Source organism: Rhinolophus hipposideros (assembly GCF_964194185.1).
Source record: "Rhinolophus hipposideros genome assembly, chromosome: X".
In the NCBI taxonomy this organism is placed as follows: Eukaryota; Metazoa; Chordata; class Mammalia; order Chiroptera; family Rhinolophidae; genus Rhinolophus; species Rhinolophus hipposideros.
Genome location: NC_138046.1, coordinates 7,927,593 through 7,951,693, shown reverse-complemented (window position 1 = coordinate 7,951,693; position 24,101 = coordinate 7,927,593). Strand labels below are relative to the sequence as shown.

General features: G+C 48.5%; 1 protein-coding gene across 1 annotated transcript; it reads left to right on the top strand.

Annotated features, from left to right (window-relative positions):
* Positions 1–390: 390 nt before the first annotated feature.
* On the top strand, positions 391–20,605 carry GABRQ (gamma-aminobutyric acid type A receptor subunit theta). The gene is made up of 9 exons (XM_081042677.1): positions 391–722; positions 2,714–2,802; positions 8,055–8,122; positions 9,625–9,845; positions 11,532–11,614; positions 12,081–12,218; positions 12,797–12,949; positions 14,252–14,502; positions 15,240–20,605. Exons 1-9 carry the CDS (start codon positions 574–576, stop codon positions 16,092–16,094), a joined length of 2,007 nt encoding a protein of 668 aa, XP_080898803.1. The 5' UTR covers positions 391–573; the 3' UTR covers positions 16,095–20,605.
* The last annotated feature ends 3,496 nt before the right edge of the window (positions 20,606–24,101 follow it).

Below are 24,101 nucleotides of genomic sequence, written 5' to 3'. Positions count from 1 at the left end.
ATATATGCGGAGAGGAAAAGCAGGACCAAACTGGTGCCCCTAGCCTCGGATCGGTGCCCAGCCCTCCAGCAGCTGGCTGCCCTCCCTCTCCCTGCCCCCTACCTCCTCCCCTGGCCGGGCCCCACCCCTGTCTGTCTGAGGCTGGCCAGGGGACGACTGCAAAGCCCTGAAGGGGCGGGGGCCGGGTGGCGCGCAGGCTGCGGGGCGGAGGCAAGAGTACGCGCCTTTTTGTGTGCTCCTGGCACCTGCCGGATTGGTTCGGCCGGTGCTGCCGTCGGAGTGGGCGGAGCCAGCCGAACGACCCGCTCAGTGCCCAGTCGCAGCCAGGAGCGGCCGCAGACGGAGCGCACCATCGCAGCTGCCGGGCGCGTCCAAGGGCGCTGAGTCGGGCACAGCTGCGGGGGCTGCTCCTCCCACGCTCCCTGCTCCCCTTCCCCTCGCTACTGTTCTCCTTGGAGGCGACTCCTAGCGACCCCCGAGCTCCCCCTCGCCCTGCACTGCCCCTACTCTGTCCCTTTCCCCGCCGGCGGCCGGCCGTTTCTCGTGCCCTCCGGCCCGCAGAGCGCCTCGGTCATGGGCATCCGAGGGATGCTGCGAGCCGCTGTGCTCCTGCTGCTTATCAGGACCTGGCTCTCAGAGGGCAACGACGCCAGTCCCATCCCGAAATTCCACTTCGAGGTCTCCTCTCCCGTGCCCGAAGTCGTCCAGAACATCTTCAACTGGTAAGCGGGCACCGCCAGGCTGGGCAGGGCAACGACAGAGGCGGGCGGGCGGCCTCAGGCCTCTTGGACGGAGCGGGCTCGGGGCGACTTGGCCCCGGGCTCGCCGAGCCCTGCTGCTCGGGACCTACCTTGGTACTTGGAGGGGAGTGCGGTAGCACTGAGGGGGTGACTGGTTGAAAGAGCGCTGTGCTAAAGCCCACCTGTTACTGTGGCGCCTGAGAGCTCTGCGTGTGCCCAAACTGCAGCCAGGGGTGTGGGGAGAGAATGCCCTCAACCCAGGGTTTGCCATCCATCCCCAGCGATTTGGACCCTGGGCAGCTTTTCCCAGTCACGTCCTTTGACACCTGTGGGATTGGGGTGGGGGTGGTACAGGGTGATGAGCAATTCTCAAAACATAGACAGTAGAGACACCTGTTTGAGTCCGCATTTTAGTCTGTTCCCTGAGGCGCGCGCGTGTGTGTTCGTGCGTGTGCGTGTTGAGCGGTGAGGACCTTTTCCGATGCCACAGATAGAATTATTGAACTAAATCGGAGCCCAGACAGTGCGATCCGTGTCTGTATGACCGTATAACCTGGTGGCCTGAGATAGGTGCGCTTTTGTCTGTGAAAACATTTGAAGATTCAGGTTTTCTTCTGGTTGATATCAAGTTTCTTCGGGTCTGCATATAACCGAAGAGATGTTAAACAGTCAGCCTTTACATGTAGAGCACACAGAAATGTGTATTTGTGGTGGCCAGGGAACCTGAGCGCTGGCATATGGGTAATATGTGGTCCTAAACAGGTGGGAATGTACTGCTTTAATTCGGAAATAATTTATGTGCACACTTTGGAATGATGCAAAATGAAATTTTATCATTAAAGATGATTGGAAATAATTTTTTAAATGGCAAACCAGAAATGAATACGTATTCAGAAAAGGGGGGGTGGTTGGGCAAGGTTCCAGCAGACAGCTCTGCAATGGCCTCAACCCCAACCCAGCATACCAGACTGCGCTAGTGAACACACACACACAGACACACACACACACACACCACAGATTTACAGGGGCTGTCTTCCCCAAGTCATTGTGTCAAAGATTCTAAGAGTAATAGTGATCCCCAGGGGCTGTTCTAATTCATAAGTCCCTCTTAGGGAAAAGAGACCCACTGAAGAGCTAGGTGAATTAGAGACTTCTGGAAAGGCCATCTATGCCGAGCTGAGCTGGGTCTACTTACATGTGCCCACCCAAGACACGTCTAGGCTAGAAGCACATACTTAGCCAGAGAGATGCCTGCTCCCAGAATATGTCCCTTTGAGGACCACCCTGAACCCCAAGAATCTGAAATGGTTTGGTTGGGTGAGAATCATAAATCTCTGCTGCATGCGCCATGCTCTCTCTCTGCGTTGTACGCCACATGCCAAGTCTTAAAACAGAGGTGTACAAAAAGAAGGTTTACATAGACGTGACAACAAAATGCCCAGCCCTAGCCCAGGTAGGGGAAATGTGACTGAGCTGGAGAATGTAGACTGGTTGGCTCAGCTCAGGCGGGCCCTGAACGGAGAAGACTGGCCTTTCCGAGGGCAATCAGGTGCCCTTGGAAGGATTACCACCAACCCAGAAAGCTGCATCCAAGAGGTGTCCCTTAGGAGGTTGAAGTAATGCATATATCTGAGGGCTTACACCTGCCCACTCCCTCCCCTCTCCACTTCCCCTACTGGCTCCCTTGTTCCCCACCCTCAATCCTGCCTGGTAACCAGGATCCAGTCATTGTGCCCTACCCTCTGGATAAAAGCTAAGGAGGGGGAGGGGAAATAGGAGTCTGCGTCACTGCCGCGCTTCTGGCTGACTCACTGTGGGGAGGGAGAGGAGCACGGAGAGACCTCTACATGTATGACTGTACATGTCTGCGTGTGTGCAGAAGGGAAGGCCCTGGCAAGTTGACACCTGGTGCGCTCTTTGTTTTTGTTCTCTGAGAAGCAATGTGGCATTTACTAATGACTTCTCTGTTTTAGCAAAAATTGTGCACGTGGAGCTGTGGTTCACAAGATTTTGGACAGGGTGCTGTCACGATATGATGCCCGTCTGAGACCAAATTTTGGAGGTAAGACACGTCCAGACACTAGAGGCCTGCATATAGGTGGAATAGAGCTGAGGTACAATAAGCCAGCCCCATCCAGTAAGCTGACCAGTGGCACTCCCCCGGCTCCACACTTCCACCCTTGGGAGACCTGCAACGAGCATTCCCAGCCCCCCAACATCCAGGCCTTTAACTCTACCCCTGGAATTTTCCCCATTGCTCTACCTTCTTATGCAGGATGTGTTCTGGCCCCTCCACACTCCTTTACAATGTCACAGAGCGAACCAACAGCTGGCTTCCTGGTGTGGCTAGAAAGGTGCTAACCACAGAAATGGGTATGCCAGACAAAACGCGCGCAGTGTTTCTCAGGCTAGAATTTTTCTGCTTCATCTATAGGGAAAGTACACGTTGTTTTACTTGACCACACATTCTGTGCACCCTGGACACTCGCCCTATGCAGCTAGTTCAAAAGTAAGGGCGATGTCTTTTAAGTCTTGTTTATTTCACCCACTCCCCCACCAGCGTCCAGGCACTTCTGCCTCTGCCCCAATCCCCAGACCTTCAGCTCCCACCAAGTCCATTTCATTCAATACATTACAGGTAGTGTGATCTTTATAAATCCAGCCTGATCACCTCAGGAACTTTTGATGGTTTTATTTCACTGCCAAATAAAATCCAAATTCCTTAGCCTAGCACTCAGATCTTAACCACAAGGAAATTGAAGCACGAATCTCCAGGAAGCCAATACATAAGTTTCTCCCTATATCGCTGCCTAGCCTCCCCCCCTTAGAAGGGATAACTGGCCTGATCACAGGGATTTAAGGGACAGGCATCCTACCCTGACCTCACAGAACAGGACACCCAGGAAACCTAAATGAAGGACAAACAGAAGGGTGCATTAGAGGTTAGTCACATTTCTGCTCAAAGGAACAGAGAAGGAGGTAAAACAAACAAACAAACAAACAAACAAACAAACAAACAGCAGAGTGGTTAACCCAGAGAAAGCACTCTACTTCCTACAGGTGGTAGAATTACTCCCACTGTAAAGGGTTAATTAGTGCTAATGGTTCACATTTGTACATATGAATAGAGGTCTTCGGAATGCGTAATGCCTCCAGGAATACATAATGCCTCCACCGGAAAGGGCACAAAGCTATGCTGCGGACTTGCTCAGGTGGTAGACCAGTGGGGGGTGCTGTGATTGGCTTGGGGAGTCGCCTTGAAAACCAAGTTTATCGCCCGGACTAAGCTTTGCTACTGTCACTCCTTCTGAGTATGAGGGCAGATGGCGCATCTCCAGGATCCAAGGTGAGTATGCACCGAGATGGGAAGCGGAAATGGAGAGGGTGGAAGGCAGGCTCTTTCAATATGGGAATTCAGGTGTTAGGGCACAGCCAGTACCCCGTTGCATGACACCGGTTTTGGATCAGTTGCACCAAGCACCAGTGGGTATCAAGGGAGTAGCTACTACATTTTCTCCTGTCGTCGTTCTCTTGTTTCTTATCAAAGGCTGACACCTACAGCCATTTAAGTACACCAAGCACATTCTCTCCACTGTTTCAAGATGCCATCTCTGCAGGCGCCCAGGCGGGGGGGGGGGGGGGGGGGCGACTGGGGGGGCCAACCTTTGGGGATTGTCAGGTGTAGCTGGTTCACAATATCTCCAAGGCACTTCACCACCATCCTTTGAGTTAATTCAGATTTGTTTACACCTGACGCCTAGCCTCTTGGTTACATTAAGCATTATGGGCATGCAGACCTGGTGCTTATGAACAAAGATGGGTCCTTGATTTCCCCATTCACTGACATTCACATACTCCCACGGGAACATGTTTGCACACAAACAGGCTCATGCATGCACTCACACATGAACATGTTCACACACAAAACACATCCACAGAGATGAAGGTGGGAGAGTGAGGATACTGGAGGCTCTAAGTCTGAGGCTGTTGTATTGTGGGGGGAAAGCAATCAGTGGGCTAGCTGGGCCAAGGGATTCAGGGTTGGGGGAGCCCAGGACTCCCGGGAAGGCCTCCCACTAGACACAGAGTCAGATTCCCCTCTGTGTCTGAGGTGAAGTAGATTTTCAAGGCTACACACACACACACAGACACACACACACATCATGAAGAGGGGCATACCTAATGGTGGTCAGGTTCAAAAAGGAGCCTTATTCCTTGAGAAGAGGGGGACGAGGGGGAAGAGGAGGAGGAAGAGCCAGGGAAAGTTAACAAAACTGCTTCTTTCTGGGCAAGAGAAGCGGACTCCACAGTGTTGCAAAAGGCAGGTCCCTGAGGACTTCGTGTAGCCCAGGACCTGGCACGACGTAGGTGTGGAGTGAAGGAATGACTGGGACATCCTCATCATTCCTTTATTTGTTTGTCTTCCTCTGGTATTCTAATGGATTCTAGGGAGGAAAAGGAGTTGGCGCAACAAAGTTTCCCAGAGAGAGAGAAGTGGCTACCCTCTCCCACTATTCCTGCCTCTCTGAGCCAATCAGGAGGGACAGTGATGGGTTATGGGGCTGAGGCCATCACCCCAGTGACAGCATTTAGGGACCTTATCTGAAAGCTTCTTGCTCCTCATTTAGGGATGTAGGATACCTTAGCTAAGCCCTCATACTGACCACTGCTAGCACATAATGTGTCCCCTCTAGATAAATTAGATAAATTTAAAAAATTAAATAAATTAGAAAAAGGTACCAGGTCCTCTTCCTCCAGGCTACATTCCTTAGCCAGGACTCATAGCTTGGTGACTACATTTCAGCTCCTACTTGCCCCTTCAACTGGGAACCCGTGGACAGAACTAGGCTCTGGTCCTTTAGTGTTTGGGTCCCCAGGATTCTGCTGTAAGGGACAGAGTTGCCTCAGTGGCATGGAGTCTCTAGGACAAGAAATCTAACAGTGCAGTGAGGTGGTGGGAGAATGGCTGGCTGGCCTCTCCTGGGCTTGTTGCCTGCCTAACACAGCTTCCATCCTCCAAAGGCATGTGGGGAGCCTGAAAGGCTGTAATAAAGAACTGCATTTCTAGAAACTCCTGTCACTACAAAGCACTTTGCTGGGGATCATTCACAATAGCCCTGAATGTTGGAGTCTGGGCTATACCTTCACACAGAGGTCCATTTACTTCTCAGCTGCTATTCATACACTGATGCCCAATAGCACTTTGCTTTTTGAAGCACTGGGATAGGAATAACACATTTTCTGCTTTGCAGCTCAGCTTCTGGGCAATCAGCCTTCAGTGAAGCCAGTAGGCTGAATTGCAAGCGTCATGCATGTTTCCATAGCAGCAGTGTGATGTAATACACATAGAATAAAGGCTTACCTGTGGGACTGGCCGGAGGCAGCTTTGAGCCAATGAGGAAACAGTAAAAATGTATTTTTCCACAGCACCTTATAGTTTACTACATATTTGCACATCCCTGCTCACATATGAGTGGGCACGCTACCACCTAGGCCTGGAAAAGAAAGCCAGGAGGCAGGAACGCACACACGCATTCAATCACACACACATATTAACACACAAACACCTTTCATTCATGTACTAACTCACATGAACACACTCACGAATTCGCTCCCATACATATCTACACACGCCATATACTCACTTGCACATGCTCACACATTTATACACACAAACATGCTCACACATTCACATACACACATGAACATGTCCACACGTCCACTCCCACACAAACACGCTCACGTATACAAACACAGTCAAATTCACTCATGCACCTGCTTGCACATTCACACACATGAACATATGAATTCACTCACACACAAGCATGTTCACACGCACAAACACGTCCACATATTTACCAATTCACACAAACACACTCACCCATGAACGTAGTCGCTCATTAACACACAGACATCTGCACACACACACTCACATTAACATGCTTACACGTTCACTCACACCTGCACAGTGACACACACACAGTCACATTCATACGATGAACACGCTCACTCCTACAAGCATAGTCACACACTCCTAAGTTCACTTGCATTCCCATTCAGTCACACAAATACACACGGACACATTCCATCATGCCTGCTCACACACAGACTCATGTAAACATGCTTAGACAGATGAACACACAGACACATTGACTCCTTCCACCTCCTCACGTACACGCATGAGCTCAACAGCTTTACACACACAAACGTGACCGTGTATTCACTCACACATGGACATGCTGGCAAGTGCACTGACACAGGAACAGGCTCACACAGACCACCCTCATGTTCATTCCCACGCAGTACATCCAAATGCACGCAGTTACTCACACATGCATTCACCCAGAAATGCGCTCAGACATTCACTGGCTTTAAACACACTCAGATACCTTCGCTCACACATCCACAGGAACACTCGTGCACTCATCCATATGGACATGCTCACACATTCACTCCTTCAGAAACATTTTAATATTTAAACATGCATGTAAATGTCTTCACGTCCCTTCACATGTACGTGGCCACACATTCACTCACATACAAACATGCTCTCATACATGAAAATACCAATTCACTCACACACGAACACATTCATACATTCACTTCCACACACCAACATGCCTACATGCTTGCATGTGCTTTCATGTATTCACATGCAATGTATGCAAGCACACAACATGTTCATACATTCACTCACATGTGAATACACAGACTCATATACGCAGACTCATACGCAGACATGCTCACATAGACACACCTTCCCACACAACATGCCTACATACATGTACATGCACACACATTTGCTCCCGCAAAACACACTCAAGTACAGTCACACTCATGCCTTCTCTCACACATGTTCACACACTCATGTGCACAGCTCACATTTATTCCCACAAAGAGACTTTCACTCACACATGGGCACACTCACATGCGCTCACACAAATATGCTCATACATACCACAAATCTTAGTTCTTTTGGGGGGCTCATTGCTCCTCAGTTTTTATCAGGGAAACATTTACAAGAAGAGTGCTTCATCATCTTATTTTCTCTTGATTTTGCCCCAACTCCTTCCTTTCAGTGTATCACGGGCTAGGCACTGCTCTAAGTACTTGGCCTGCATTAGCTATGAGATCAGGGCTATAATGATCCCCATTTTACCCATGAGGCAACTAAGACTCAGAGAGGTTAGGTAACTTATTCAAGGTCACACAGCTAGTTCAAAATGGGGTTCAGATCCAGGCAGTCTGGCTCCTGAGTCCACACTCGTACCGTTTATCCTACCCTGCATGTAATAGTGTCTTCCTGTATTGTAGGTGCCCCTGTGCCAGTGGGAGTATCTATGTATATCTCCAGTATTGAAAAGATCTCAGAAACGACTATGGTAAGTGTGTCAGCTCCAGCCATGAAGCTAAGGGCGAAGTACATGGGACAGGTCATAAGCCCACTCCAGTTCTGACCTGCAACAGAACCCACATGGGTAAACACAGTAGGTTTTGGAAAACACAGCTACCTGGAATAAAAAATAAAGAAATCCAGATGGATTCTGGACCTAAAAGTGAAAGGCTTATGAAGGTTTTTAAACATAATAGGATACTATGTTTGCACCTCTATGGTAGCTAAGGCCTTCTTTAAAAAGAAACAGAAAACACAAACCATGAAAATAAATACTGGTAACCAACTATGTTAAAATTCTGTTTAGCCGGGGCCGGCCCGGTGGCTCAGGCGGTTAGAGCTCCATGCTCCTAACTCCGAAGGCTGCCGGTACGATTCCCACATGGGCCAGTGGGCTCTCAACACACACATACACACACACACACACAGAGGCAAAAAAAAAAAGTAAAACAATATGTAAAAAAAAATAGATAAATAAACCCTTTCTTTAAAAAAAAAAAAAAAATTCTGTTTAGCCAAAAGTTCTGGAACTTCTGTTTTGCAAAACAAACAAAACCAGTGTAACAAGTGCAAAAGGATAAGTCAAAGTGAACTAAGATATTGAAAATATACATAATTCCTGTGAATTAATAAGAATATTTAACAACCAATAAAAATGATCAGAAAATTTGAACAGGAATTTCAGTGTTGTGAAGAAAACCAAGCAGCAGATAAACGTGTGAAAAGATGCTTGACTGGATTATTAATCGGTGAAACACAAAATAAGACCACAATGAGAACCTATTACATACCCACCACATCGGCAAAAATCCAAAGTCAGACAATGCCAGTGTTGGCAAGGCAGGGGCATTGGAAATTCTCATCTGCTCTTGGCAGGGGTAAAGCGGAACATTTGCTTCATAGTTTTTATTTCATCGTGATTTTGGTATTTATGGTGTGTCCACACAATAATATGCATAGTATATCCATATGCAGGAAGATTATCCCATATGCAAGCAAAGCAAGTGAACAAATTTTAATTACACACACCAACCCGAATGAAGATCACAAGTACAATATTAAGTGAAGGAAGAAAATTATGAATACATACAGTATGATGCCATTTTGGGGGAAAAATCTTAAAATAGGTCCAACGAAGCAATATGTTTCCTAGAAATACATACACAGGCAATAAAACTCTAACAAAAAGTAAGGGCATTATCATTTAAATCTAAGACAATACTTACTGCAGGGAAGTGTGGGAAACAGGTTCTGGAAGGGACACTTTGAAGCTTGAAAGTTACTGATAGTTCTATTTCTTAACCTGGATTTTAATTACACACGGTTCGTTTTGTTATCCTTACCAGTTAACATTCTTACATACGTTTCATGACTCATCTATGTGTATAATGTATTTTGCACACCTGCATACACACACGCGCCCTCCGAGGACAGAGACTTCTCCAGCTGGACAATGTCGCTTAGATTTGGGATTTCTCTTCCTCTCCCCAGGACTACACGATCACGATGTTTTTTCATCAGACCTGGAAAGATCCACGTTTAGCATACTACGAGACCAACCTGAACCTGACTCTGGACTATCGCATGCTTGAGAAGTTGTGGGTCCCCGACTGCTACTTTCTAAATAGCAAGGATGGTTTCGTGCATGACGTGACTGTGCAAAACCGCATGTTTCAGCTTCAGCCAGATGGAACGGTGCGATATGGCATCCGGTGAGTTTCCGGGGCGAGAGGCCGTCCTGGCAGGCTTCCTTCTTCCCAGCGAGTATCTGAGGAACGCCGTCTAACGGACACATAGAGGGTCCCAGTGCTTTTCAGATTTGTTTGCACTGCCCCATCACTCACCCCACCCAGTTTCCCACAGCCATCCTTGGCTGTCCTATCCCCATACCTTGGCTTCTGCTTCTGTCCGGAATGGCCCTTTCCATGAGTCTAAACCTGGGCCATCTTTAATCCCTAACGCAGATGCTCTCTGTCAAGAAATCCTCCTTGATTCTCTCAACTGGAAGGTCTCTCCCTCCGCCTTACCATTGTATACACGTTGTCATTTCTCTTTGGGTCTTTTCTCTCCCATTCAGTGAGAGAGAAAGACATAAATGCTGAAGCCCGTGCAGTGAGGGGGGGGACCGATCTCTGCCATTGGTCATTTGCATCATATAGGGGCCCAGGGGTGTGCAGTATTCGTCTGTCCTCTGTGGCTCTGTACACACACAATGTGTGCATGCTGGAACTCCTCACTGCTCCATGTACAACAGCAGACAGCCACCAAGGCTCACTTTACTGTGTCATCTCTTACTACAAACCGCCCCTTAAGACCAGTGCAAGATAGAAATTTAGGTCATGAAATTTATCTAAGAGGTAGCTGCCAGGGTTCAGTGCGATCTCTGGGTCTCTCTTTCTCTAGGGAGGTCCAGCTCTGTCCCTTGTTTTCTTCTTTCTCCATCCACTTTTCCATGGACCAAGGCACTGGACTCAGAGAACAACAAAGCTTGCAGGGAACAGGAGCCTGGTCACACTTGTTTCATTTAAGGGGGCGTCAGCTGATGAGTGCTGCATGAAGGATTTATAGGAGGGAGAACGACACACACACACACACACACACACACACACACACACACCCTACCCACTGTGCAGATGGAAATCACTTCAAGGGTTGAAAGGGACTAGGCTAGAGTTAATAGCTGGGAAGGGCAAGATAAGAGGTGGGGCAGAGCCTCCCAGCTGAGGCTGCAGAGAGCTTTTGGAATTATCCTCTTTCCCTTGGTCACTTCTCCCACTTCCCCAGCTTCTCTAAGACCTCTCCTCAGATTCCTCTCACAGAATCAACACATGGCAACTTGATGCCCCTGCCCAACACTCCGTTGCCCACCTCAGATGTGTTAATCCCTCCTCTCTATTTATACCCACGGGCATTTTGCTAGGCGTCAGTACCCTCATAGGCAGGGACACAGAGATGAGAGTGCTGTGGGGTGGAAGCAGCTCCCATGGCCAAAGGTGGGCCTGGACCACTGCTCACATTCATACCTGAGCACCCGTTTCTGTCTCTGCTTTCAGTTTCCTCAAGAGCCCTTTCTGTTCTGACACCCTGAGGTTTCCTGACATGCCACACGTGTGATTTGTTTAAGTCCTGCCAGATCTCTTGGTTGCTTTGTCACATACAATTTCCCTCTCTCCTCCCTACACAACTGCTACTCAGTTTTCCTCTGGGAAGGGAAGAAGGGAAGAAAGAAGAGAGTGAGGGTGAGAAAGAGGGCCCAGCTGTAGTAAGGAAGTATGGGAAGGTATCGGATGGGTCACTCCTTGGGGTACCTCTCCCTCCCCAGCCCTGCAGTGTTCTCAGGAATGGTTGTTTGCCTGGGCTTGACTCATTTTTTCCTTTCTTTTGCTTTTCCTTTGTAGACTGACCACCACAGCAGCTTGTTCTATGAATCTGGACAGTTTCCCTATGGACAAGCAGACTTGCAAGCTGGAGGTGGAGAGCTGTACGTCTGTCTCCCATGACCCCTTCTTCCCTGCCCGGGGTTGTGGCCATCAGAAAACCCAAGGCAGACTTGACAGTGAGAGGGACGGCGTATCTCCCCTACTCCCTCCCTCCCCCTTTCTCTCTCCCCTTGATAGACAGACAGACAGACAGATAGATACATGGCATCTGGGAGAAGATGGCCTTGAGGGTGTAAATAGTCCCATGGGACTATTTACCTTGCTCTGGGAAATTGTGCACAAGATCGTGGTGGGAACACATCTCTTTGCTGTGCTTTCCTTCCTTGCTAAGGAACTCCAAACTGAGAGTTCTCTTTCCAAGTGCCCCCATGCTCAGGCTCAGCAAAACACAAAGGAACCCCCAAAAGCGCAGGTTCCAAGCATCGTTTGGATCCCACAGACTGCCCTGGTGTGAAATCTGCCTATGCCTGATTTCTGAGACTGACGCGGTTTCTCTCCATCTCCCAGATGGCTACACGGTTGATGACATCGTATTATACTGGGAAGGCAATGGGAGTGCCATCCAGGGCACTGACAAGCTGCACATCCCTCAGTTCAGCTTCCTGGGAAAGACGTTGAGTAGCAAACAGGTGCCTTTGTACACAGGTAGGTTTGCCCCCTTCTTTGTCTCCTGTCTGTTGTCTCTTTTGTACCTTGGTAAACCCCTGAGGACCTCTGCCTTGGACCTCTACACACTCTGTATTGCCTCCTTTCTCATTTCCTTCCAGTTCTGGAACCTTCCAAAACCCCTTTCATAAGACCCAATGGCGTACTCTGCAAATAAGGATATGGGTGTGGGAGCACTTGGCCGGGTTTAATGCTCATCAGGTGTAAAAGATTCATGCTCTTGTAGAGAAAAAAAAAAGCCTCTCAGGGCCAGCCCCTCACCCTCCATCTGTTTACAGCTTTGAAATATCTCATGTCCCTCACATTTCAAAACTTCATTTGACATGGGGCAAGGAAGGAAGGAAGGAGGAGAGAGCAGACGTGCTGTGCCCTATGGGCCTACTGACACATGCCATCGTCCCTGGTCTTCAGGCAGCAAATGGGGTCAGGTCTGCAGACTGCCCAGGTTGAACCATTAGATGCTGAACTGTCCGTCCATTTCCCCTCCTCCATCCTGAACTTCTCCCTGAAAATCCCCTTAGCCCTGCCACCCTGATACAAGTATGTCTCCTTGCCAGGTTCCTACGAGCGCCTGATCCTGAAGTTCCTGGTCCAGAGGGAACTTATCAGCTACCTTGTGCAGGTCTATTGGCCTACTGTCCTCACCACTTCCACCTCTTGGATATCATTTTGGATGAACCATGAATTCTCTGTTGCCAGGGTGACCGTCGGTAGGTCCTTCCCCAACCCTCCCCCATCCCACAGAGGGACTTGGGTCATCTTCCTCAGAAAAAAAGTTGAGAGTAAAGGAAGAGTACTAGGAGGAATGTGTGACTACCCAGGCAAGCAAACAAAATGGATCCTTCTCAACAAGCATTTGTATAGGTATTCAGCCAATCCCTAGCAGAGAGACCTGTTGGAGACAGGTGTGGGAAAAAATCAGGGATGGGATCTTCGTATGTTAGGCCCAAAGTACCAGAATGTATTATTTTCTGGATGTGTAAATGAATGGAGAAGTCATACGTATAGATCAGAAATGCAATGCAACAAACATTGATTAAGCAACATCTCAGAATACCCTACTAGGCAGCAGAGGATTTCCAGAGGAGCTGCCCTCGATGAATATCTAGTGTAATGCTGAGACAGATGCCATTGGAGTCCAGAAAAGGAAGTGACCCAGGTCTTGTTAGCTAGCGTCACACCAAGCAAGTGTTGCACGAACTGGGTTTTGAAGACTTGTAGGAGGCAGAGTCACAAGACTTGGCATTCCCTAAAAGAGGAAATAGCTTGATTGAAGGCACAAGGGCCCTAGAGGGGGAGGAGGGAGCTAAATCACAGGGTGCTTGAAGTAGGAGCTGGGGAAGTGGGGAAAGTAGCAGAAAGTAGCTGGGATGACTTGGGAAGACCTTAGCAATTCCACTTTAAGTAGTTGGAACTTCATGTCAAAGCAATAAGAGCATCACAGGTTTTTGAGCAGTACCAAGGTGGGGCCTAAGAAAACAGCTCGGACGTTCATTTGGCCTCACCCTGAAGAATGCAGTGTATCTCGGATCCAGATGGTGTCTCCTTCACCATCTTTGGGGCAGACTCCTCAGCCTCCTTTAGGAGCGTGTGCTGCACTAACCCTTTATAATTGTGTAATATTTTAGGGCTCACAAAACCTTCCTAGAGACATGACTTCGTTTAGTATTGAGGTACTAAAGGAAAGCCGACGGACTAGAAGGCAAAGAGGAAAGAGCCATTATAGGGCAAAATGGGGCTGGAGATCTAAATCACTGCAAAACCCTCGCTGGAGATTTTGGACTGGATCCTAAGTGTGATAGGAAGTCGCTGAACCATTGAAGCACAGGCTGGGTGTACAGATGGGGGAAGAGGAACAAAGAGAGCAGAGACCCCAGTCCTAGCGAGCTGAAGGCCTTTTGCTGAGGGCTCTCCCCCCTACAGAGATGGCTCCCTTCCTGTAGGATGTGGGCCCAGTGGCTTCTCAAGAACTGCAGCTACCTGAGGAGGCTAACCTTGTGCCATGTTTGTAGGTCTGACTTCAATGCTCATCCTGAACACCATCAACTCACATCTGCAGGAAAAACTCCCCCATCTTTCCTGTATCAAGGCCATTGACATCTATATGGTTGTATGCTTCTTCTTCGTGTTCCTGTCCTTGCTGGAATATGTCTGCATCAACTATCTTTTCTACAATCGAAGAGGATCCCAGCGCCTTTACAGGCAACGCAGAAGAGCCCGAAGAATCATGGCCCGCTATCGTTACCGGGAATTGGTGCACCAGGTTTGTCTTTTTGACTGACAGTCAGCTTTACCTGAGTACCCCTTCAGCCTAAGCTTAGCCCTTGACGCTTTCACGTTTTTTAGTGGTTCCTTTAACACACACACCAGATAATAAAGAAGTAAACTTTATCATCACTCCCCTATAGGTTGTTGTTGTCCAAGGTCACAAGTCTAGTGAGTGGCAGAGCTAGATTTTCCCCAGACCTTTGGCTTTCAAATCCAGTCCACTTAGCATGCTTCTAAGGGCAGGCGATGGAGCCAGGGGGAAAGGGAACACAGGAAGGCTAAACGGAAGAGACAGACACCAGAGAGGCTGGCCTACCCCTCATTCCTTTGCTCTTCCAACTCCCGAAGCCATGCTGAGGCTTTTCGTGGTGGTGGTACTTTCATGTCCAGCAACCTCTCCCTCCTTCACAGGGAGCCCAAACCCACCTGCCTGAGGAGGTCTTGCCTCTGTCTGCCACACAGCACTCCAGAGGGAGCAGCTGCCCCAGGGACACACAGGCTTGGCAGCCACCAGGGACTTCCCTTACATGCTAACAGCCTCTCAGTCCCGTTCCTTAGTCCCTTGCCCACCAGAGACCCCAGGAAGAGGTGATTCTGTTAGTGAAAGAGACCAACAAGCACATTACAAGTGCTGATGAGGAAAGCCCCCTCCGTCCTCCCTCCCTGAAAGTGCTTCTTCATGTAGGATTTGAATCTGTTGATTTCATGAGTCTATCCACTGTCTCCTCAAAGATTGACCGGGTTAACATCGAACATGAAAGTGGCTCTCCTCCCTCCAGACCAGTGCGGGTTCGCCTGGCGAGCTCAGAAAGCCTCGGGTCTTTGACCACCGTCTCAAAGCAGGCCCCACTGGCCACCTCAGAAAGCCTCAGCTCACTGTCTACCCTCTCGGACCAGTCCTGCCTGCCCAGTGAAGAAGGCCTCAATGACCTGTCATCCACCTCACGGAATATCGTGCACAACTATGACATTAACTTTAATGATTTCGATACTGATGGCGGCGTTACTACTGCGGAAATCCACCATAGTGCCGAGGACCAGGGTTGTGCTGAGACCCGTGACCTGGAAGACACTGAGGAGAGCGCCAGCGTGGACGACAACCATGACCATGGCCCCAGAGAGAGGCATCTGTTTGCCCGTAGCCAGAGGTACGTGCAAGAAGCAAGCTGTGTCCCTAAAAGCCCTGATGAGTTCTTTAGAGTTCCTAAGAACCAAGTTCAGCGTGACCACCCTGCACTGGTGGAGCAAGTCCAACGCGATGTTGACACTCCCTGCAGCCATGATGATGACAATGACACTATCTGCAGCCGGGATGACGATGACACTACCTGCAGCTGTGATGGTGACAACGACACTATCTGCAGCAATGATGGTGACAGTTTCGTGGGCTTCGATCAAGACAAGGACAGCGACTCAGAATCTGACGACAGTTGCCCCCCGAGCCCTGGGTACTCCTGTGGTAAAAGGTTTTCCCAGAAGCTCTTTGACCCTGACTACGTCCCTAAGATTGACAAGTGGTCCCGGGTCCTCTTCCCTCTGGCCTTTGTGGTGTTCAACATCGTTTACTGGGTGTACCATACCAATTAGTCCCGTATTGCCCCAGAGTAGCAGGCACGCTGTGCTGTGCTCCTTTCAGTTTCTTTTGTTTTCATTTTGCCTTCTTTTCTTTGTTCATGTTAGTTTTGGGTCTTTGGGCAGTCGAATCAGTTCTACCCTTTTCTTTGGAAACTCCAGGTGGGGAGTAGTTGGAAAGGATGTGTTCTGGCTTGAAGGAAAAAGATTGAGGAGGAGTTGGAGGTAAAGAGCTCATTGATTTTCCTTTTCTGCTAGAAGACAACACCTTTTCAAAAACTTCTCACAGCTAATAAGCACAGAAAAGCCCCTGGAAATGTTGAGAGGACCTAGAGGAACGAGGATGGGGGACAAAGGAAGGAGCCGATCCCTGCACACAAGCATTTCTGGGGAGTTTTCCGTCCCCCTGAGGTGTTGAATTTTCTTTTTCATTGCTTTTTTTTTCTTCTGTTTTTTCCTCCTAGGGATTATGGTCCTTGCTCAGCTGCAAGGTCGGACTTGGAAGTGCAGGGCACTGACCCTAGGGAACTTGAGGAATTTTGAAAGTGCCTTTTCCCCCACTATTTTTTCTGTTGTATTTTCAGTGTGGTATTGTGGCCCACTCAAGGGTTGGGCATGGAATGTAGGTGGGTGGTTAGGGGTGCTGAGTGAGACGTCAGGGCAAGTGAGAGAGCAGGTTTCCAACAGGAGCTTGCGGAGATGGGGGTGAGTGGTGTCAGGTTGGAGATTACCCAAGTTGAGCTGGCATTTTTGGAGGGATTGGAACTTCTCTTGTATATATTTCTGCTTCACAAGGCTTGACCGTAGGGACTCAGTACATCTGTCTGGGTCAGATGCTGACTGGACACTAGTCACAGAGCAAGCACTTGGTGAACGAAGACTATCATCTGGTTTAGAATAGCAGATGAACAACTGTTGTAAATCTGTATACTAATCCTTTCTATTTGTCTAGTGCATAGCGACAACTAGGTCACCGGCCCATGACATCGTCAAACCCTCACAGGAGCTCTGTGAACCATGGAAGGCAAAGCACATTGTCCCCATTGTTCTGAGGGGAAAACAATGGAGCTTGAGGACATGCAGCCAGTGAGTAGTAGAGCCACCCCACTTGCTCTTCCTTCTTCTTGTCCTCTTAACTCTGTCAACTGAGGCACTCGCCTTTCACCTCTCCCCTTTACAAAATGGAGTGCTCCATCAGGTTCTGCTTATCTGCCAGGCACCAGACCTCATTCTAAAGCACCGGGAGCACGTCTGCAGATGGAGGCTGGTGAGTGACCCGTGTGAACCGAACAGATGCAACATGGGCACTGCCCAGCCAGTGAGGCTCCGAAGGGAAGTAGAAAGGAGCTTGTGCTCCAACTTGCCGAGCAGTTTCACGTCACTGATGCAGCCCATGGGAGAACAAGACTTGCCAAGCACTCAGCCTCTATGCCTCCACCCTCCCTAGGCAGCCTACCCTACAGCCCCTCAGCCACCTACCCTTTAACTGTGTTTCCACATGTGTGTTTCTGCGTATACTTGGGTGTGTGTGTTCATCAAGGTAGTTCTCTCTGCACATTCAACTATTTGAGAAGCTGGATGTTTATTGGTGTAAATCTATATTGGTGTGTATAAGTGTACATGGAACAACGTGCGGATGCGTATATGTATGTGTGCGCCCCTTGTGACTTACGTGTGTGCCCACACAGATGTATTCTGTATATGCGTATAAGTGCATACCTATGTTTATTGCCCTGATTTGAATGGGCGTGAAAGGAAATACACCTGAAAGCCTATGTATTCCCTGTGGGTGGCTCTTGTAGAACCACCAGAATACCCTTGACCTGTTCCCACATAAGGGGGCCCCTATTTGGCCAGCTAGATTAAGTGACTGTTTCTTTCCAATTCCTGTTTCAGGGAGCAGCATCTCCCAGTCCCCATCCACTCCTCTTTTCCTCTCTCCACCCATCTGTGCCATCTCCTGGATAAAAGACACAGAAAAAGTGAATGTAGTCCTAGAGTCCTAGGAAGTGATAATTTAGTGCCTTGAAGTAGGAAGTTCTCAACTGTGGGATAGGCTAGGACTGCAGAGCATTTTGCTTTGTCCTGGAAGGACATGTTTGGGATGCCTTGAAGATGCATTGAGACCAGAAACGTAATACAGAGAGCTAAAGAACTGGAGACATGGTTGTACGTAGCCTTTATAATTCATCCCTTTATTCCAGTCACCTTGTAAGCCTGGCCTTGGAGGCAGCCCCAAGCAGGTGGGTGATGGGAGGAAATGGCCCAGGGAATCGGCTGCTAGCAGCTGGATGCAGTGAACCAAAGGTGCCTGGGAGGTGGCTGCAGGCATGGACCGTGGTGGTGGGCCCGATCAGGGGCAGGGGCAACTTAGTAGCCATCCTGGGATGGTTGTCGGCTGAACTTCAGCCTTGGAGCTGGAACTCCCTCTTTCCACCCCGTCCAGGGAAAGATAGTCACAGGGGTAAGAGGGCTGGTGAAGAAGAGAAGTGCAAAGGAGCCCTAGGGACTGACTGCCTGGATCAGCCCAGCTTGCCATCTCTCCTCTTCTTTTCTATACACATAGTATGTAAATATAGCCTTCTACACATACACACCCACGGAGACCTTCACAGTCACACATACATAGATACACATTGGGCTCTCTCAGCAGTATATATGTTCACAAGCACAACCACATGTGTTTATTCTCGTATTTGCACACACATGCACACACACACAAATTTGTAAGACAGGTAAAAACAAGAAAGTTGCCTCTGGAATGTCTAAGATAGCCTCTTTCTAGGTGGACACCCTTTCACAGAGAGATCCAGATTGCGGGGAGAGCAATAACCCCACATCTAAAGCTCCCTTCAGGGCTATGGAAAGGCTTCAACATTGGTTGGTTGGTTTGGATTGGGGTTTCCAGGACCCTGGAGAGCCTTTGAGCCCTGTGGGAGGCAATCAGTTCATTTGGGGTGAGGTCATACAGACAAGACTGGAGCAGTGAGGAAGGGCAAAGAGGCCAATTGTAAATATATCTATAGATCCATGTAGCTAGAAATAACATTATACCTTAAAAAGGTGTAATTGCCCTATTGTGCTGCAAAGAGAGCAGTTGAACTCAACTGCAACTGATACTATGTGAGTTTGTGTCAAGGTGAGGTGGAGGTTTGGCCATGACACCTTTTCGGAAACCAACCGTCTGAGTTTGCCATGGACTTGGTCATGTGAGTCTGAAAATCGCCAGATCTCCCCTTGTCATTGTTCTATGTGTGTTTTGTAATCAGCATCAGCATTGAGCTCCATCCTCAGCTGTCCCCAGCCTTGCAGGCACACTTTCCTCCAACTGGCTGCCTACATCCCCTCCCACTCCTCACCTCACACCAAGTCACTCTGGAAATACAGAGCATCTAACAGGGCACTTCTGGGGTTCAGGCCATGGAGCCTTTCTCAGCCCCGGCCAATCACAGAATGCTTGTGATAGACAACTTGGAGCTTGGGCAATGGGAAGGAGCCTGCTAAGTCTGGGATGGAGCTACCCCCACTTGACTCCTCTACACCCCTTCCCTTTCTTTTCCTCACATGGTCTATCATATTAACTTTTCCCCTCGAATCCCCTCTCTGTCACCACCATGGGAAAGACATTCTGTGTCTCTCCAAAGTGTCGTTTTGTTGTGGGGATGTGTCACACGTTTCCTACCAAGTTCTTGCCCATTCCATCTGCCACTGTGGGGTGCCTTTGCAGAGATAACAGACAATCTGCTGGGTCTTACCAGAGCTTTTCAAATGTATTCTTACAATCCATGTCATCTTGTTAATAGCAAGGCTGCAAAGTCTGCATATTTAGAGATGTGTTGCTGAGACTGTGGCCATTCCTTATTCTGCACATAAAAAAGCTAACCCTCTGAGCTATTAACTAATGAATGCATTTGCTAAGCTATCCACCTGCATGGTACCCTACTGTGGTGCTGAGTATCAAAGGAAATCGTGACTTGTCCTACCAAGTGCGGTTGTGTTTGTTGTATAGTGTCCTGTGATCAATATGAAATCTCTATTACTAGTGTTGGGTTTTCGGGGGAGGGAGGGGGAGGGTGTTACAGTGTCTCCCTCATATACTTCAATTATGAAATAGCCCCAGTTGCTCAGGGTCATCTCTGTTGACTCAACGTCTTGCGAGACTGGCTGTGTTCCCGGGGTCAGCAGCCATCAGCACAACTGAAGGTGCCGAGGTGTATTGCTACTAGCCGCCGTGCCAGGGAATTTTTCAGAAGGCAGCCAAGGCAGATGAAAGATGGTAAAATCACACACACATGCAGGTCTTCAGGAGTGGTGCTGGGCCCAGACAGTGGAAACCAAGAAAGGAAAAGGACCAAGACCCACGTGCCCTGGATGGCCTGACCCGTGAAAGGACACAGAGCAGCAGAGACCCCGTCCCCCCAACACACCTGGTGCCCTCTTTGTCCTTATTAAATGTACATTTTTGAATGAAAAAGACCTTGAGCAGTTCTGACTTCAAAAAAGGATAACATGAAGAAACAAAACGATGCTTCTGAAAAGTATGCTGAAATAAAGGTTTGTAAATAGTCCAGAGGAGAAAATAAATGTATATATAATGGCAAATACGCTTACGGGTCATTGTGGTTTCTCTGTTGACAGGAGGGAGCTTTATCTGGGCCCAGGAAGCCTCTGGCTTCCACTGCTCACCTTTGCCCTCCCCCAGCACTGTGCATTATCCTCCTAATACCTGGGGACATTTGAATCCAGTAACATCACAGTTGAAATTAGTTTACACTGTTGCACAAGTCATTCTAATCATTTGAAACAAAACTTTTAAAACATGGCAAGCCATTGTGGCACCAAAGTACAATATGAACACTTATTTGCATTTGGGGGGAGGTCTTCATAAAGAACGTTTTTTAAAATCTCCTTTGCCAATGTGGACGCCCAGAATAGAGGGCAAGCAAGCCCTGTGCGGATGGGAAGAGGGCATCACGCTCGGCTTTTCAAAAGTTTGCAGAGTCACATTAAAACGTCCCAGGGTCCTTGCTGCAGCCCACATTTGTGAGAGCACCCGCCTCCAAGCACTTAGATGAAAACTCTGGAGTTGCAACAGGAATCCTAACCTCATGGATCCTCTGTGGCCCCTTTTGTGCCCAAAGCAGGCTGGGAGAGAGCTGTGCGTTCACACTGCAGGGGCTGCTTTGCCCATGAGGCAGGGGCGGGGTGGGGGCGGGTGGTTGTCACAAGTTTACGCAGAAGGAGGAAATGCAGTCGGGAGGGGGAGTTTTCACAGTACATCTTGCAGCCCACTATTAGCTACTGAGTTATTTTCTGCTGGCTAAGTTCTTGCCAACAAGTCAGCAAGTCTGAAGGTGACCCACAACCCCCGGTGGAGCTTGTGGGCCTTGAACAGTCTGATTGTCACTTGCTACCCACTGTTGCTACCCAACAACCCTAACCCTTTTGCTGCGATGGTCGGATATATCCGAATGAATATTTTCATCCACTAACTGCGGATGGAAACCTCCAGAAAGGAAGTTTAGGAAAGCAGATGTACATCATTCTATATTTTTGTGTTTTTCAAGAACAAGTAACAATAGTAAATTTTTATGCGTAACAATAGTGTCATTTATATACAAAGCAGCTCAAGTTGTTATTATTCACTGCATAAAATAGTCCAAGTATCAACTTTTTGTTTTTTGTGGGTTCCTGACACACTTGAAAAAAAACTTGAAATCCATTAACGCAGAGAAAGAGCTAAGGTATAGGGTGAAAGAAGGGGGAGGTGGTCTCCCTCCCCCTTTACAGCTTTCCTAACTTTCAGCAAGGCCTCTTCCCAGCCTCCCACGTTGGCCTAGCTTCCTGCGAGCCCTGTCAGGGCCTCTCAGGGGCCCCTTGGTATTGTCACGGTGCTGCTTACTCAGCCCAGGTCTCTCCCAAGCTCTCCTCCTGATCAGAATCTCAAGGTGTATGGGACTAAGGCAGGTTTGTTTTACATTTTAGTAACTTAAGCATAAGTTTATATTGATGTGTTTACAAGTAATAGGGGATAAGGACCGATTCGTTATGAGACTCAAACAAGTTTCCGTCCAGTGGTCTGGAAGCAGCTCAGAGACTGCACAGTGAGCAAGTGCCAGAATTTGAACATGAACTCTTCCAATGGCCAGGCTAAGATTTGCTGCAACAGAATACAATTCTGCATCCTCAATTCTACGTTTCTCAATTTCAGGAACAAATCAGGTTCTTACAAAGCCTCCCTTTAATATCACATGGGGGAACAGAGGTTAAAAATGTATTGGAGAGAGTGGACTCCAGCCCCCACTTCTGTCTGGAATATTCTGTGTGCCCTTGGGCAAGACCCTGTTCATTTGGGCACCTCTTTCAGTCCTCACTTTTCCCAGTCCCCGACCACCTAGCCAGCCCATTCTTACCCCAGGCCTGGTGCAGCCCTCAAAGCTCTGCCCATTAGGAAGATTTTCTCTCCCCACACTCTTTCAAGACCACCCCCAAGTGCCATCCGTTTTCAGCTTGTACCCACATGCTGCACCAGCTCATGCTTAAACCAGCCAGAGCCTAAAGAAACCCCATATGGTCATAGGTGCAAGCTGGGGAAGGGGCGCTGGTGCAACTACAGTGGGTACTCTGGAGGTCTGAGCTGTCTGCTCATGGAATTGCTTGAGCCTTCCGGTCCTGCTCAGGCTGGAGGAGGCCAGCATTATTACCCCTGCCATGCTGTGTCTTTGGATGGGAGTAGCCCAGGGGAGCTGTGTCCTCATCTCAAACGCAGCTTCAGCTGGTAAGTGACACTGCCCCCTACAGTAGGTTCTCTTGCTGGAGATCTGAGTGGCACACCTCCATGGCCAAGACACAAACACACCCTTTTATTGCTAATGTACACCTACCTCCTTCACATACAAGTTTGCACCTAACCAAAGACCCTCTTCTGTTACTGTGGGGTTTGGTGTAGGCCAGGGCTCCCGGACAGTCCCCATCCTGACACTGTCTCCATAGAGGAATATGTGGATGCTTTGTTAAGGGAAGGTCCCTCCCTTCCTCTCCAGTGAGTAAAAAGGACTCTGCCCCACCATGCCACCAGACAACAGCTAACCACATAATGCCCACTTTGTTACAGCATAATCTGTCAGAGGTTAGGTGTGTGCTGCTGTGGTGACAATCCCCAAATCCCAGTGACTTAACCCCAAAACATATTTATTTCCTTCTCACACTGTGTGTCCGATGCAGGTCATCAGGGAAGCTTCTGCCCAATGAAGCCACTCAGGGACAAGCTCACAGAGGCTTCATCAACATGTGCTTCTCCAATCTTTGTAGCAGGGGGAAGGAAAAGTGAGGAGCTGTCCCACACCAGTGATTAAACACTGCAGTTGGAAAGGACACATGTCACTCACACTCACAACTCATTAGCTAGAATTTATAGCCCAACCCAACTGTAAGAAGCAAGGACGTCAAGTTTGCTACATACCCAGGGGAGGTGAACCACTTATCAATTAGTAGTACTAGCAACAACCAATGGGAGTTTCCCTTGATTTTGCAGGGACGTTGCTTGCTGCTCTTCCCACTCCGAGGCACTCATGCACCTTTCTGTTGTAGTCTGCTCACTTTTAACTTTGACACATGAGTCAGCAACACACATCAAAATTCTAAAATCCTGCCGTTCATCAATGAGAGTGTCTGCCATTCGTGTGTTTTTTTCAGTAACGGTTGGCATTCAATATTATTTTATATTAGTGTCAGATGTACAGCATATGCTTAGACATTAATATAATTTACAAAGTGATCCCCTGATTAGTCTAGCACCCCTCTGGCACTATACATAGTTCTTACAACATGATTGACTACATTCCCTAGGCTGTACTTTATATCCCCATGACTATTTTGTAACTACCAATTTGTACTTCTTAATCCCTTTACTATTTTCACCCCAAACCCCCTCCCATCTGGCAACCCTCCATTTGTTCTCTGTATCTGTGACTCTGTGACTTTGTTTCTGTTTTGTTTGTTTGTGCAGAACTATTTAAAATA